Raw genomic sequence first — 14,795 nt, forward strand, 5'->3', positions numbered from 1 at the left:
CCTCGTGGTTGCACATACTTCCGGGAAAACACGTGACGTGACAACTATCTCCCGTGATAATCTATCCTATCGTGCGATTTTGTAATATCCCCAGATTTATCACTATCTTTTGTTAATACAATCTTGGCAGCCCAGTTTTTGAAATTACATCCAACTCAGATCTAAATGGTGACCTAATATATATCTGCTTTACATTTATATTCATACATTCAATAATAAAACAGGTTGAAATAATGATTAAAATGCATTGTGGCTTTGCAATCACACTGGGCACTTTATTTAAACAAGATAAAGTTAATATATTTACTTTGTATACAAGTTGTGTATTTCAGAAAGATAATTCTGTTTTTTCCTACTAGTCTATTCTAGACGTGTAAAAGACGTGATTGGACGTCTATTCACAACCTACCAAGGTGTAAGCGCAGCATTTGCATATTTCACAATGACTTCATAGAAGGTTTATGATTTTTTTTATAGAGGGTCATGATGGACTATAAATGCACGTGTAAAAGACGTCTAGTGACGTCCTCTTACAAACGATTCACAACAGGGTATAAATATTGAAGCACACGTAGTAAAAGTCAAAGTAACAATTATACATGCAAACCCATAGAACTTTAGACATGTACAAATGTATCTGAATGCATTTTTATGAAATGTTCTGTGTTACATATTTTCACCGATTTATGCCGTCATACCGCAACTATTTTTGGCCAAGGACACGACATTGCCGTCGGATCAATGTTTGCTGGGTATATAAGCGTTCGATAAATTTATTATGAAAATGTAAAAAATTAGATTTACATATTTGTGAACATCATACTGCCATAGTGTGAATAATATGTGATCATGTAATTCATAAAAAAGTAACAGTAGTCTGATTACGAGTAATTTAAAATGTAGTTTAATCTAACTACAAGTACTTGATTTTTGGAATCTGATTATGTAACTCAGATGACATGTAATCCATTACTACCAGGTTTGAGTATTATTTACTATTTGTACTATTTTTGAACACATTTTTCATATGGTCATAATATACTCAAACATTTATTACTTTGATTGTCCTTTGTCAGTTACATGACCGGTCTATTTAATGAACTTAACCTCTGTAGTACCAGTGCAGTGATTTCTACAGTAAAATTTCTACTGACTGAAAAGAATTGGGTTGTGCTTAAGAGTTTAGCAGTCTGTATGAATGGAATTGTTATCAGTAAAAATGTTAATTGCTTAAAAGAATGAAACAAATTAGTTCATTTTAAGTATTATTTTCTCTTGTATATTGAGGATTGTTCTTTATTAAAGAAATGTTATTTGTACTCGATTAATCGATGGAAAATCTGTAGAATACTTGATTACTAAAATAATCGATAGCTGCAGCCCTACTATGCACCATCTTCCAGCCTACGATACAATCATTATTTAATATTTTCTTAATATTTGTTTTAAGTACTGTGGCTAAAGCCCCCTAAAAATGGCCTAACAACGCCCATGGTGATTAACACTGTAAATGTTAATGTTTTATCTAATATTGCCAATAGATAATTTCACTAAAAGATTGAGGTGCATAAGCTATTATTAATTAGGCCTATGATTTATTACTTCAAAAAGAAATGCAAAACCAGTCCTAACTGAAGGAAAACAAGTTGACAAAAAGATAGAATCCAATGTTTGGTGATATTGGAAACACAACAAGTGTTATAGGGTTTTTGAACTATTCAATTCAATTCAATTCAATTTTATTTATATAGCGCTTTTCACAATACTCAATTGTTTCAAAGCAGCTTTACATTAATAGAAGCAGTAAAAGCACAGAAAAACGACAGATAGCATAACATAATACACAATAGCATAAGCAGTCAAATTTGCTGCGGCTATGACGCGACATTATGAGCGAGCATATTACTAATGTAACGTCGAGAAGAAGCTAAGTTAAGCCCAAGCAGGCTACCTCCCCGGGGTAAAAAAACCCCTAGGAGAAAAAAAACAAAAACCCCGGGTTGTTTAGCCGAGGAAATAAAAATAAAAGTCCTAGGAGGGAAAAACCCTTGGGAGATATACATGTATATACACACATATTAATGGATAAGGAGCTTAAGCGGAGATTAAGCAGAGATTAAGCGGATATTAAGCGGGTCCTGCCGGTGGTCGTTGGTCAGGCATCAACTGGGCATCACATTGAAGGACGATCAGTAGATCAGAGGTGTGCCGACTTTCACATCTACCGGAACTGGGTCTGTTTGTCCCATTGTCCTCAGGGTCAATGGGACCCAAGGACGAGACAGGGAGAGAAAAACAAAATCATATTAGCGTAGGGGCCGTTCACATGTAATGCAAGTGTCACACAGTGATGTGGTTTAATCAGCTTAGTTTCAGACAGACTAACTATTGCTGCATAATTATATTATCCACAGTTGAGGATTTTGCAAATTGGGGGCCCACTGCGACGGTATATATGGTAACTAAGGGTCACCTTCCGATTTTTAAGAGAAAATGAAACCTGTCGACCCGTTTGACTAAGGCCTGTAACCCCACTGTCGTCGTTAATGCAGGTTCAGTGGCAAACGGGTCTATATTGCATACTATTTACAAGATCACGAAAAAAAACGCCAACATCGCAACTTGACCATACGTGTCAACCCGTTTGACTAAGGCTGGAGGCCCCACTGTTGTCGTTAATGCAGGTTCAGTGGCAAACGGGTCTGTATGGCATACTATTCACAAGACACAAGAAAGCGCCAAAATCGCAACCCAACCATACGTGCCAACCCGTTTGACTAAGGCTGGAAGCCCCACTGTCGTCGTTAATGCAGGTTCAGTGGCAAACGGGTTTGTATGGCATACTATTCACAAGAACACGAAAGTTCCAAAATCGCAATTCGACTATAGGTTAAGATAAGATTTTTATTTATTTATTTGGTTGGTCTGTGTTATGACCGCGAGTGCTTTGTTCCGTACAGATAACTATTTCGAGTTAAGTACTTTTACTAGACAAATTATGCGAATGCTTTGTTGAAGAGAAAAGTTTTAAGTCTAGATTTAAAATTATCGACTGTGTCTGATTCTCGGACATCGGTTGGTAAATCATTCCAGAGCTTAGGGGCTAAGTAGGAAAATGACCTTCCACTTTTAGACACTTTTGATAGTCTAGGGATAATCAAGAGACCAGAATTTTGCGACCGTAGTGTGCGTGATGGATTGTATTCTGATAGTAATTCTCTAAGATATGAGGGTGCTAGGCCATTTAAAGCTTTGTAGGTGATTAGTGATATTTTAAATTGTATGCGATATTTAACTGGTAGCCAGTGTAAAGATGCCAGAATTGGGCTTATGTGGTCATACTTTTTAGATCGAGTAAGTACCCTTGCGGAAGCGTTTTGAACTAGCTGAAGCTTGTTTACTTGATTTGCATGGCATCCCCCGAGTAGCGAGTTACAATAGTCTATTCTAGAGGTCATTAAAAGCATGGATAAGCTTCTCTGCGTCAGATGTAGACAGTATATGGCGTATTTTCGAGATATTTCTAAGATGGAAGAATGCTGTGCGGCAGACGTTGGCAATATGACTATCGAAGGATAAGTTGCTGTCGAACATCACACCTAAGTTCCTAACCGTGGAAGATGGCACCACAGTGCAGCCATCTATGTGCAACTTGTAATCTGACATATTATGTTTGTAGCGATTCGGTTCAATAATAAGTATCTCTGTCTTATTGGAGTTCAGCTTAAGAAAGTTATGTGCCATCCAGTCACTAACATCGCTAAGGCAGTCTGTTAGCTTAGAAAACGTGTGTGTTTCGCTGGGATGTGAGGAGATGTAAAGCTGGGTATCATCCGCATAGCAGTGAAAACTTATGTTATGTTTCCTGATAATGTCTCCTAGAGGTAACATGTATAACGAGAACAGGATAGGACCTAAAACCGATCCCTGCGGTACACCGTATTTAACCAGGGAGTGATATGACTCTTCCTTGTTTACATAAACAAAGTGATGGCGATTGGTTAGATACGACCTAAACCAGGCTAGCGCATGACCACTGATACCAACATAGTTTTCTAATCTATTGAGTAAGATTGTATGATCTATTGTGTCAAAGGCTGCACTAAGGTCTAGTAATATAAGGATTGAGATTTCACCAGGATCGGATGTTAATAGGAGGTCATTTGTAACTCTAAGCAACGCTGTCTCTGTGCTATGGTGGGGCCTGAATCCTGATTGGAACTTTTCATATGTACTATTATTTGTCAAGAATGTGCGTAACTGGCTTGCCACTACCTTTTCTAATATTTTCGAAAGAAAAGGGAGATTTGAGACTGGTCTAAAGTTATTAAGCTCTCCCTGATCAAGCTGCGGTTTTTTAATCAGCGGTTTAATAACTGCTAGTTTGAAAGCTGTTGGAACGTATCCTATTTCTAGCGATGAGTTAAAGATATTTAGAACCGGGGTTGACACTACAGGGAATACCTCTTTAAGCAGTTTTGTGGGAACGGGGTCTAATATACAGGATGATGATTTGGATGATGTAACTAGTCTAGAGAGCTCATCTATTGTAGTAGGTTTAAATGAATCAAGATGTTCGTATGGTAGTCTAGTGTTAAGTGAACTAACGGGTTGAGTGGTGGCTGCCTGGGTAGCTACGATGTTTTCCCTTATAGCTGTAATTTTGTTAGAAAAGAAGTTCATGAAGTCGTTACTATTGTGTTGAAGTTTACTATTGGTTTCTGTTTGTTCTTTATTTCTAGTCAGTTTTGCAACGGTGCTGAAGAGGAAACGAGGGTTATTATGATTCTCATTTATAAGCTTGCTAAGATAGGTAGATCTGGCGGTTTTAATAGCCTGTCTGTATTGTTTAACACTCTCTTTCCATGCTGCACGCCATACCTCTAACTTTGTGCTTCTATAATTTCTTTCCATTTTCCTAGTTGCCTTTTTGAGTGCTGCGGTGTGATGATCATTCCATGGAGCTGGCGGTTTTTCTTTGATTCTCTTTTTTCGAATGGGGGCAAAGGCATACAATTTGTTATAACAGACATTGTTTATGTTTTCTATTACAATATATAGATAATAAAAGTTATCTGCATGTTTAATTTGGGACAGGTCTGGAAGAGTGCTAATAAAGCTATCTTTAGTGGTGGAAATTATTGTTCTGGCTAATCTGTAGCATGTTGTGGATTGAGTGATCCTATCTAGAAGTACAGTGTATGACAGAAGGCAATGGTCTGAAACGGCATCGCTCTGGGGTGAAATTTCGATGTCATTAATATTGAGCCCCAGTGACAGAATTAAGTCTAATGTGTGCTTATGAGTATGCGTTGGCCCTGTCACGTTTTGTCTAATATTAAGAGAATTTAGAACATCCATAAATGCACGTCCTAGTGCATCTTTTGGGTTATCCACATGAATATTAAAATCACCAACGATAAGAGCTTTATCTACAGGGACTACAAGCTCAGACAGGAAATCTGCTATTTCTTTAAGGAAATCTGCATGGTGGCCCGGAGGTCTATATATTGTAGCTAAGGCAAAAGAGAGCTGTTTGTGGTTACGATCAGTTATTTCCATATTTAATAACATTAGTTCAAATGATTTAAATTTTACTTCAGATTTTTGGTTTACTTTAAAAAAATTTTTGTATATTGTAGCTACACCACCCCCTCTCCCCTTTAATCGAGGTTCGTGTTTATAATAATAGTCTTGTGGGGTGGATTCGTTTAAACTAATGTAGTCGTCTGCTTTAAGCCAGGTTTCTGTTAAACAGAGTGCATCTAAGTTTTGGTCTGTAACTATTTCATTGACAATAGGTTCTTTATTGATAAGCGATCTAATGTTAAGAAGTTAAAGTATTGTTTTCTAATTTTATATTAATCAGATTTGTACCAGATGTGGCAAGCGGTGCTCTGTATTTATTTGTTCGGGGAACAGATACAGTTGAAATGTGTTGATATTCTGGTAAGATTGACTCGAAGTGCTGGGATATAAGTGATCTTGACATATCACGGCAGCTAACAGATGGACGGTTAAGCCGATCCGTCTGTTGTCTGACTTGTACCCTGGATAGTCAGACTGTATTCGAAGTAAGACTATTGGTCAGATTTATAGAGAGAATCGCCCTTCCGTCCTGAGATGGATGGAGGCCATCTCTCTTTAGCAGGTCAGGTCTCCCCAGAAAATGCTTCCAATTGTCTATAAACCCTACGTTATGCTGAGGGCACCATTTTGACATCCAGTCGTGAAGAGACAATAATCTACTGTAAGTTTCATCCCCCCGGTAGGCGGGGAGGGGACCAGAGCATATTACATTGTCTGACATTGTTTTAACAATTTCACATATCTCTTTAATATTATCTTTGGTGATCTCCGACTGGCGGAGTCTGGTGTCATTCGTGCCGGCGTGAATAACAATTTTAGAAAACTTTAGCATTAGCCAGCACTTTAAGTTTTGATCTAATGTCTGAAGACCTGGCTCCCGGTATACAATCGACTATGGTGGCTGGTGCCTTAATGTTCGCGTTCCTAAGTATCGAATCTCCAATGACCAAGGCACTTTTAACAGACGTCTCAGTCGGTGTGTTGTTTAGAATATCGAACCTGTTTGAAATTACCAGGGGGGTCTTGGGTGGGCACCGGAAACGACTTTGCCGCCTGACAGTCACCCAGTTAGTCGGCCCCCTTGACTCAGATGATGGAACCGAGCTATGTGTATTACGTTTAACACTAGGCGCACCCGAAACAGTGTTTGTAGCATTAGTGGTATTAGCGTTTGTAGCATTAGCGGTATTAGCGTTTGTAGCATTAGCGGTATTAGCGTTTGTAGCATTAGCGGTATTAGCGTTTGTAGCATTAGCGGTATTAGCGTTTGTAGCATTAGCGGTATTGCTGTCATCAACTAGCGTTTGGATGCGCGCTTCTAGTTCTGCAATCTTCTCCGTCAGCCTTACTACTTCAATACACTTAGCACAAGTAAACCCCTCTGTGCTGATGGAAGAAGCTAAACTGTACATGTGGCAAGTAATGCAGGTTACAATAACAAGTCTTACCGCTTTTATGTTGGGTGATGGCGTCTTCGGTCACCTGGACGCGGTCCGTGAAGCTACATCGCGAGGGAAGCTCACTCGCAGCACGCCCCGATCGCCTGCGGACGTCTGTAGCCAGTGTGATGTGAGGCAAGCTGAATCTGCGACGGCCGGGCAGCGGCTCCTCCACGGCTTCCCGATCGCTTTCATTCTGGGCGATGGCGTCTCCGTTCCCTCGAGCGCGGTCCGTGAAGCTGCACCGCGAGGGGTGTTCGCTTTTTGCACTTCTCGGTCGCTTGTGGATGTCTGGAGCCTGGGTGAACTGGGCGCTGTACTTCGCGTAGGATCTGCGATAACCGGGTATCAACTGCTCCACAGCTTCCCGCTCAGGTGAGGACAGGTCTGAATAGCATACAGTGGATGAGTCCGCCATTAGATCGGTAAATAGTAACTAAAACCGGCACCTGTTTGTTGATGCTAGCGGGCTATATGCTAACACTGGGTGTTTAGCAGTGATAAATCGTTTCACGTGGTAGTACTGCTCAATAGTCGTCACGGTTAAGTATTCTTGAGATAAACGAATATGTTATATTATATAAAAAGGAACAAGGTAGTCAGAAAATAGGATTTGGATGATAAACTCGACGGAGCTCTGATGCACGACGCTCACTCTGACTCTCACTCTGACGTATGTGTGGGGCAGAGCAGAAATTGACAATAGAAATGACATAATGTACTTTACATTAAAAATAACATGGATACATGACAATCTCAAATGTGTTTTATCACTCTGGTTTATCAATCTGAACTATTTACTGTCTTCATTTTAGATATGATGGAAGTGAAAGAGGAGAGTCAAGCTGAAGTGGATGAGAAACATCAGATTGTAAAAATAATCCATAACGTTTCACAGAAAGAAACTCTGAAGACAGAAGACATAAAGTGTGAAAATAGTTTCAGTGAAGATGAACGCCCTGAAGATCACAAGAGGACTCACAGTGAGGAGAAACCTTTCACATGTCAACAGTGTGGAAAGAGTTTTAAAAGAAAAGATAACCTTAACACACATGTGAGTGTTCACACCGGAGAGAAACATTTCACATGTCAACAGTGTGGAAAAAGTTTCAGAACAAAACCTAACCTTAACGCACACATGAGGACTCACACTGGAGAGAAACGACACGTGTGCCATCAGTGTGGAAAGAGTTTTATAACTGTAGGTGAACTTAAGCAACACATGATGACTCACACTGGAGAAAAACCTTTCACATGTCAACAATGTGGAAAGAGTTTCAGATCAAAAGGTCACCTTAATTTACACATGATGATTCACACTGGAGAGAAACGACACGTGTGCCATCAGTGTGGAAAGAGTTTTATAACTGCAGGTGAACTTAAGATACACATGAGGTCTCACACTGGAGAGAAACCTTACACTTGTCATCAATGTGGAAAGAGTTTCTCTGTTGAACGTAGCCTTAAGATACACACAAGGATTCACACTGGAGAGAAACCTTACACGTGCCATCACTGTAGAAAGAGTTTTATAACTGCAGGTGAACTTAAGATACACGTGAGGACTCACACTGGAGAGAAACCTTACACTTGTCATCAATGTGGAAAGAGTTTCTCTGTTGAACGTAGCCTTAAGATACACACAAGAATTCACACTGGAGAGAAACCTTACACTTGTCATCAATGTGGAAAGAGTTTCTCTGTTGAAGGTAACCTTAAGATACACACAAGAATTCACACTGGAGAGAAACCTTACACGTGCCATGAGTGTAAAAAGAGTTTTATAACTGCAGGTGAACTTAAGAATCACACAAGGATTCACACTGGAGAGAGACCTTACAAATGCCATGAGTGTGAAAAGAGTTTCAAAACAAAAGCTACCCTTAACTCACACATGAGAATCCACACTCGATAGAAACCATTCATGTGTCAACAGTGTGGATATGGGAACAACATTTAGAAATCAGCTGAGGTCTTATTAATAAAACTGTCTGGAGGATCTTTACTAAAAGTCTACATGCGCACAAAAGGCCAAGATGTCTGTACTTGTGGATTTGTGAAATGTCATCAGTCACGACCCAAGTACTGTTCCAATTCCAAGTTTGCATGAAGCCAAGTTCAAAAAACATTCCCTGATGTGTTCTTGATTCACTCATTTGATCAAGGATACATCAAGTTTTCCAGAACTTCAAATCTGTGGTCAGTTAGTAAAGATAGGACCTAATATTAAAATTTCCTCTGACAATTTTGGATATTTTAGTTCAAGTTGATCAGCGGGCAGTCAGTGTCGTGTACACCGCCGAGGGCAGATTCATCTCTGCAAATCATTCTGAAATGTGCCGCTGGCTCAGTGCAGCTGCTCTACCCTTCAGTGTCTGATGGTCAAACATGAAATATTCCCTTTGGATATATATCTGGAATTTTTCTGTCTTTTTATTCTTCATATAAAGTCTGTCATTTGTTATTATTGTTTTAACTGATGTTAAAGTTAAGTTTCATAACTTAAATCACATATATTTTCTATAGAATCTTAACACTGAATCACTGCCTTTGTACTTTAACTAGATTTTTTACTTGTGTTTACTTCGGATTTTGGCATGTTTTTGTGGTGTTGTGTATTGCGGCATAGTATGCCATACAGAACCGTTTGCCACTGAATCTGCATTTACGACGACAGTGGGGCTTCTGGCCTTAGTCAAACGGGTTGGCGTGTATATGGTGGGTCATTCTACAAAAAAGGTGGAAATGCTTGTCCCTTGCTTTTGCAGACCCCTTAATCATTTAATTTGACCCAATAATCCCATAATGATATATATTTAATAAAAATAGACTGTCCTTAACATGATGAGAGAGTTTATTTATGTAAATTTATTTTTTTCCCCTTTTTTAAAACTTTTTTTTTAATGTCGTCCTGAAAATTGCCCTGTCCCTTTGATCATACGTATTATTTAAAACCATGTTTTTTATAAAACAAATCTAATTTACATTTACCTTTAACCCTGTATGAATTTACTACAACACTGAAATGGTAAAAATATTATATCAAATAAAGATTTGTCCCCCAAATTTATGTCATTGGTGATACCCTACCCAAAGCACTTTTATTTTGAAACAATGCATCAGCTCTTTGAAGTTTTTCATGGGTCAAGAGGTCAGTGGAGGAAGGCAAAAGGTTTGTGAGATGTCTTAGCTTATTTGTATAAAATATCATGATATATCTAAGAATTTTGAGAAGATTTTTTGGATGTCATTAGTGTTACTCTTATTTATAGCTGGGAGTGTTAAGATCTTTACATAAAAATACATTATACTGAATAAGTATGTGATTGTTACATCTCTGATGAAATAGCACATGGCTAATGGCAGCCATTTTGTTAAAATGTTTGTCTTTTCTGTAAATTGTCATTAGTGTTACCGTCATTGGTGTTACCGTCTTCTCTAATGAGTACTTACTTAGCATTATTCCTTCAACTGACCAACATAAAAGCATACAAACAAAACAAGATGGAAAAAATTTTACGTTTAAGTTTTACCATATTCATTATCTATTATTATATTCTCATTTTGTCAGGTATTTAAGATACAACGTCATGGATTCTTTATTAAAATGTATTAAAAATTAAACATAGATTAAGCTCCCCGTTTTGCGGATTCATAGATTTGACAAGTTAAAGGAACAGTATGTAGGATTGTGGCCAAATCTGGTACTGCAATCACACAACTGGGGGGTATTGCACAAAAGTAGAATTAAAAAAGCCAGGATAACAGAAAAGGCCCAGCTTGACCTAGTTTAATCAGCCCATCCTGGCTAAGTCTGTTGCACGATTGCTAAGCCAGGATGAGAACGTGCAGCTATGTCAAGCCAGGTGTAGCTAGCTAGGATAAGTGCACGTTCACGGCATTCCTAAACAGACCACGGTATCGATCACAGAATCACTGATGCAAAAATTTATAAAACTCATTAAAATTCATCATGAAACTGCAAACACTTAACTACTACTATGTGTATCTACAGTATTTGATGCAAAAAAGTGTGCATTATCTTAAAAAAGCCATTTATTTCTTATAACAATTTATATTTGGTGGAACTAAACAGTAATCATTGAATTATTATAAGATTTATGTACAGGATTTGACCATATGAAGAATTTTTTAAGTCAAATATTAGGAAAAGGCAACAATAAATATGCCACCTGCTAAGAAGCAAACATGCTGGTGTCTCTGTAATACCAAGAAGCCCTCAATATGGGATTCTTCAGTGCATAAAAGTGGATTTCAACCCCACCCCCAAACTAAAGCTTCCAAAAATACTACATTTACTGTGAGCTTCATAAAGTTTTCAAACAGTTGTATTCATTGACATGCTATAAAACACTGAATAGTATATTCTGGATTGTTGGTGAATAGCCACCATTTTCAAACAAGGCTGGTTTGGACTGGAATATTGGGAAGTAAGATAGTAGGTCCATTAAGGGGGCCAAAAGGACATCTGGAAGATATGTAGAGTACCTTAAAGATGGGGATGGGAAAAAAATGAATCATGTCTTCTGAAATGAATTTACTTTCATGCAGGATAATACACTATAGCATGCTGCAAAAAAGCAACACTGACTATTTTTATATGGGCATGAAATAAGAAAAAAATTAAAGTATGGTATGAATACTATCCGCTGACCTCTTTATGGAGTATCATTATATGAAAGATGTGTGAGGTGGACAGCACTATAATTCATATTCAAAGATCAACTCTGGGATGCAATACTATCCTCTTCAAGTGAAATAAAGACAAAAACTATAGACTTATAAGTTTAATAAATGGGACAGTAAAAGTCATGTCAAAAACATGCTCATATATTATTATGTAACCTGTCTTAAATACATTATTTGATTTACAATGTGTTTTTTTATTATCTGTCTATGCAGCACATTTGACAGATATCTGTTTTGTGGATTATTTTAACACACTGAATTTTGATAAAGTGCATTCTGCATAATAATTTGGAAAAGCATAATTGGAGCAGGCTAGCTGCAAAGAGTAAATCTCCATAGTAACTTCATCTAGATTAATTTAGCCTCCCTTCATGCAACCTAGTCAGGGCTAAATTCAGCCAGGATAACTGGAAAATCCCAGCTTAATCTCTTATCTTGCTTTTGTGCAATACCCCTCTGGTGGCCAATACACAACATGACAACATAAACATCAGTTGAGGGCTGCAACCATAGATATGTATAAAGGCTAGATGGCTTACCGGCGCTGAGAGCCAATGGGACCCGACGACGTCACACGGCGGCCATCTCAGGACAGGAACGCTCGTCCAGTTATAACATTAAAGGAATAGTCTACTCATTTTCAATATTAAAATATGTTATTACCTTAACTAAGAACTGTTGAATCATCCCTCTGTCATCTGTGTGTGTGCACGTAAGCGCTGGAGCGCGCTGCGACGCTACGATAGCATTTAGCTTAGCCCCATTCATTCAATGGTACCATTTAGAGATAAAGTTAGAAGTGACCAAACACATCAACGTTTTTCCTATTTAAGACGAGTAGTTATACGAGCAAGTTTGGTGGTACAAAATAAAACATAGCGCTTTTCTAAGCGGATTTAAAAGAGTAACTATATTGTATGGCGTGGTGGCACTTTTGGGAGTACTTCGAATCGGCGCAGTAACACCCTCCCTCTCCCATTAGGAGAGTGAGACGGGGAGCGGACTTTTCAGGCGAGTCGGAGTCCTCCCAAAAGTGCTATTACTCCATTAAATATAGTTACTCTTTTAAATCCGCTTAGAAAAGCGCTGTGTTTTATTTTGTACCACCAAACTTTGGTCACTTCTAACTTTATCTCTAAATGGTACCATTGAATGAATGGGGCTAAGCTAAATGCTATCGTAGCGTCGCAGCGCGCTCCAGTGCTTACGTGCACACAAACAGATGACAGAGGGATGATTCAACAGTTCTTAGTTAAAGGGATACTTCACCGATTTAGCATTCAGCTTTGTATCTGTAGAAACCCGGCAGTATTACTGAATGACCATGTTTCCCTCCCTCATTTCCCCCTGAGAGGAGAGATATCTGCATTTTGGTTCTGTAAAAAAGTCCTCCGATGATGTAATATGATGATTTTTGCATCATCGGAGGACTTTTTTGCAGAACCAAAATGCAGATATCTCTCCTCTCAGGGGGAAATGATGGAGGGAAACATGGTCATTCAGTAATACTGCCGGGTTTCTACAGATACAAAGCTGAATGCTAAATCGGTGAAGTATCCCTTTAAGGTAATAACATATTTTAATATTGAAAATGAGTAGACTATTCCTTTAAAGTCTATTGTGCATGTAGTGATGAAATAACTATATTTTGCTAAATTTTCAACCGACCCTCAAACGGCTTGGTGTGTCACAAACGTCAGGGATGCGGCTATTTAACTGCATACTTGTGAAAAATTTTAGCCACGGAGTTTATTAGCACAAATCATAGCCACGTTAATAAGGTTTGTAATACACCAAACCGTTTGTAAATCCGTCAAGAATTCAGCAAGTTACGCGCATTTTAGTTGGCGTATGTCACTCACCTTCCGTCCACAGCAGCAGGGAGCAGCACTGGCAGCACTGACCCAAGATGGCCGCCAAGTGACGACACAGCTGACTCCGCCTTGAGCCATCTAGCCTTTATACATATCTATGGCTGCAACTCCACTTTTTAAATGACAATATCCTGGCCGGACCACTGTTGTGAGTGATATAAGTATTTGAAATGAAAATGATTTCTTTATATGTCTAGTGACATATCAGGGCCATTTTATGATTAATTGATATAAATTTCTTACATACTGTTCCTTTAATTAATGCTATTATAGAAGTTTTCGGTGTTTTGAAAGAAGTTCATTTAAGCAGATTTCCATCACCCGAATTCCACCTTTTCTATAGAATGACCCTGGTCAGGTTGTGGTGAGATTGTGGCGTTAGAGATTGAAGTTAGGTCATGTCAAGGGTTTATGCACTGAGTTACGAGAAAGACATTGATCACTCAATTGACCATCCCACAGAGTCTCATGGGTGCCCTTAAGAATGCATTAAGGAATATCAACATCAAGACCTATACAACAGATCTATGACCAGCACCTATATACAGATGGCTCTATAGATCCTGCCTCTACAAGAACTGCTTCTGCAGTGAATATCCCTACATTTCAATGTAATATCAGCAAAGGAATAACTGATAATGTGTTTTTGTATACAGCAGAACTTATTGCCATTCTGGTAGCACTTCATTAGGTGGAGGATGTAAAACCAAGGTTAGCAGTCATCTGTTCTGATCCATATGCAGCACTTTCAAGCCTTGCAAGTGGACTAAAATCAACTAGATATTAACTAAAGGTATTATATATGATATTCTTGCAAGTTTATTGAGAAATAGTAATACACGTCTTATTATGTTTCTGTGGGTCCCTGCTTATGTGTGAGTGCCGGCTAATGAATTGGTTAACAAACTAGCTAAGCAAGCTTTAAATCATGCAGTTGTTGACATACAAGTGGCTCTTAGTAAAAAAGAGGTCACTTGTAATAAAGAGCAAGAAGCATGAAATATTGATAGCAAGAGCAGACATCTTAATAGCATTTATCTACATGTTGGAAATGGAAGAAGTGCATTTAAGAACAAAAAAAGAAGATATTATAATTTCACGTCTTCGAATCAGACATTCTGGACAAAATAATTCCCTTTTTAAAATAGGAAAGTATGCAACTGGTAAATGAAAACATTGTAAT

General features: G+C 38.4%; 1 protein-coding gene and 1 pseudogene across 1 annotated transcript; both read left to right on the top strand.

Moving 5' to 3' along the window:
* LOC141350776 (uncharacterized) overlaps nt 1-14,795 on the top strand; it is a 381,966-nt pseudogene that overhangs the window by 221,899 nt on the left and 145,272 nt on the right.
* On the top strand, nt 5,228-12,247 carry LOC141350779 (uncharacterized). The gene has a single exon (XM_073856595.1). The coding sequence runs from the start codon at nt 7,789-7,791 to the stop codon at nt 8,941-8,943; it is 1,155 nt and encodes a 384-aa protein (XP_073712696.1). The 5' UTR covers nt 5,228-7,788; the 3' UTR covers nt 8,944-12,247.

This window comes from Misgurnus anguillicaudatus, chromosome 19, assembly GCF_027580225.2.
Source record: "Misgurnus anguillicaudatus chromosome 19, ASM2758022v2, whole genome shotgun sequence".
NCBI classification, from domain to species: Eukaryota; Metazoa; Chordata; class Actinopteri; order Cypriniformes; family Cobitidae; genus Misgurnus; species Misgurnus anguillicaudatus.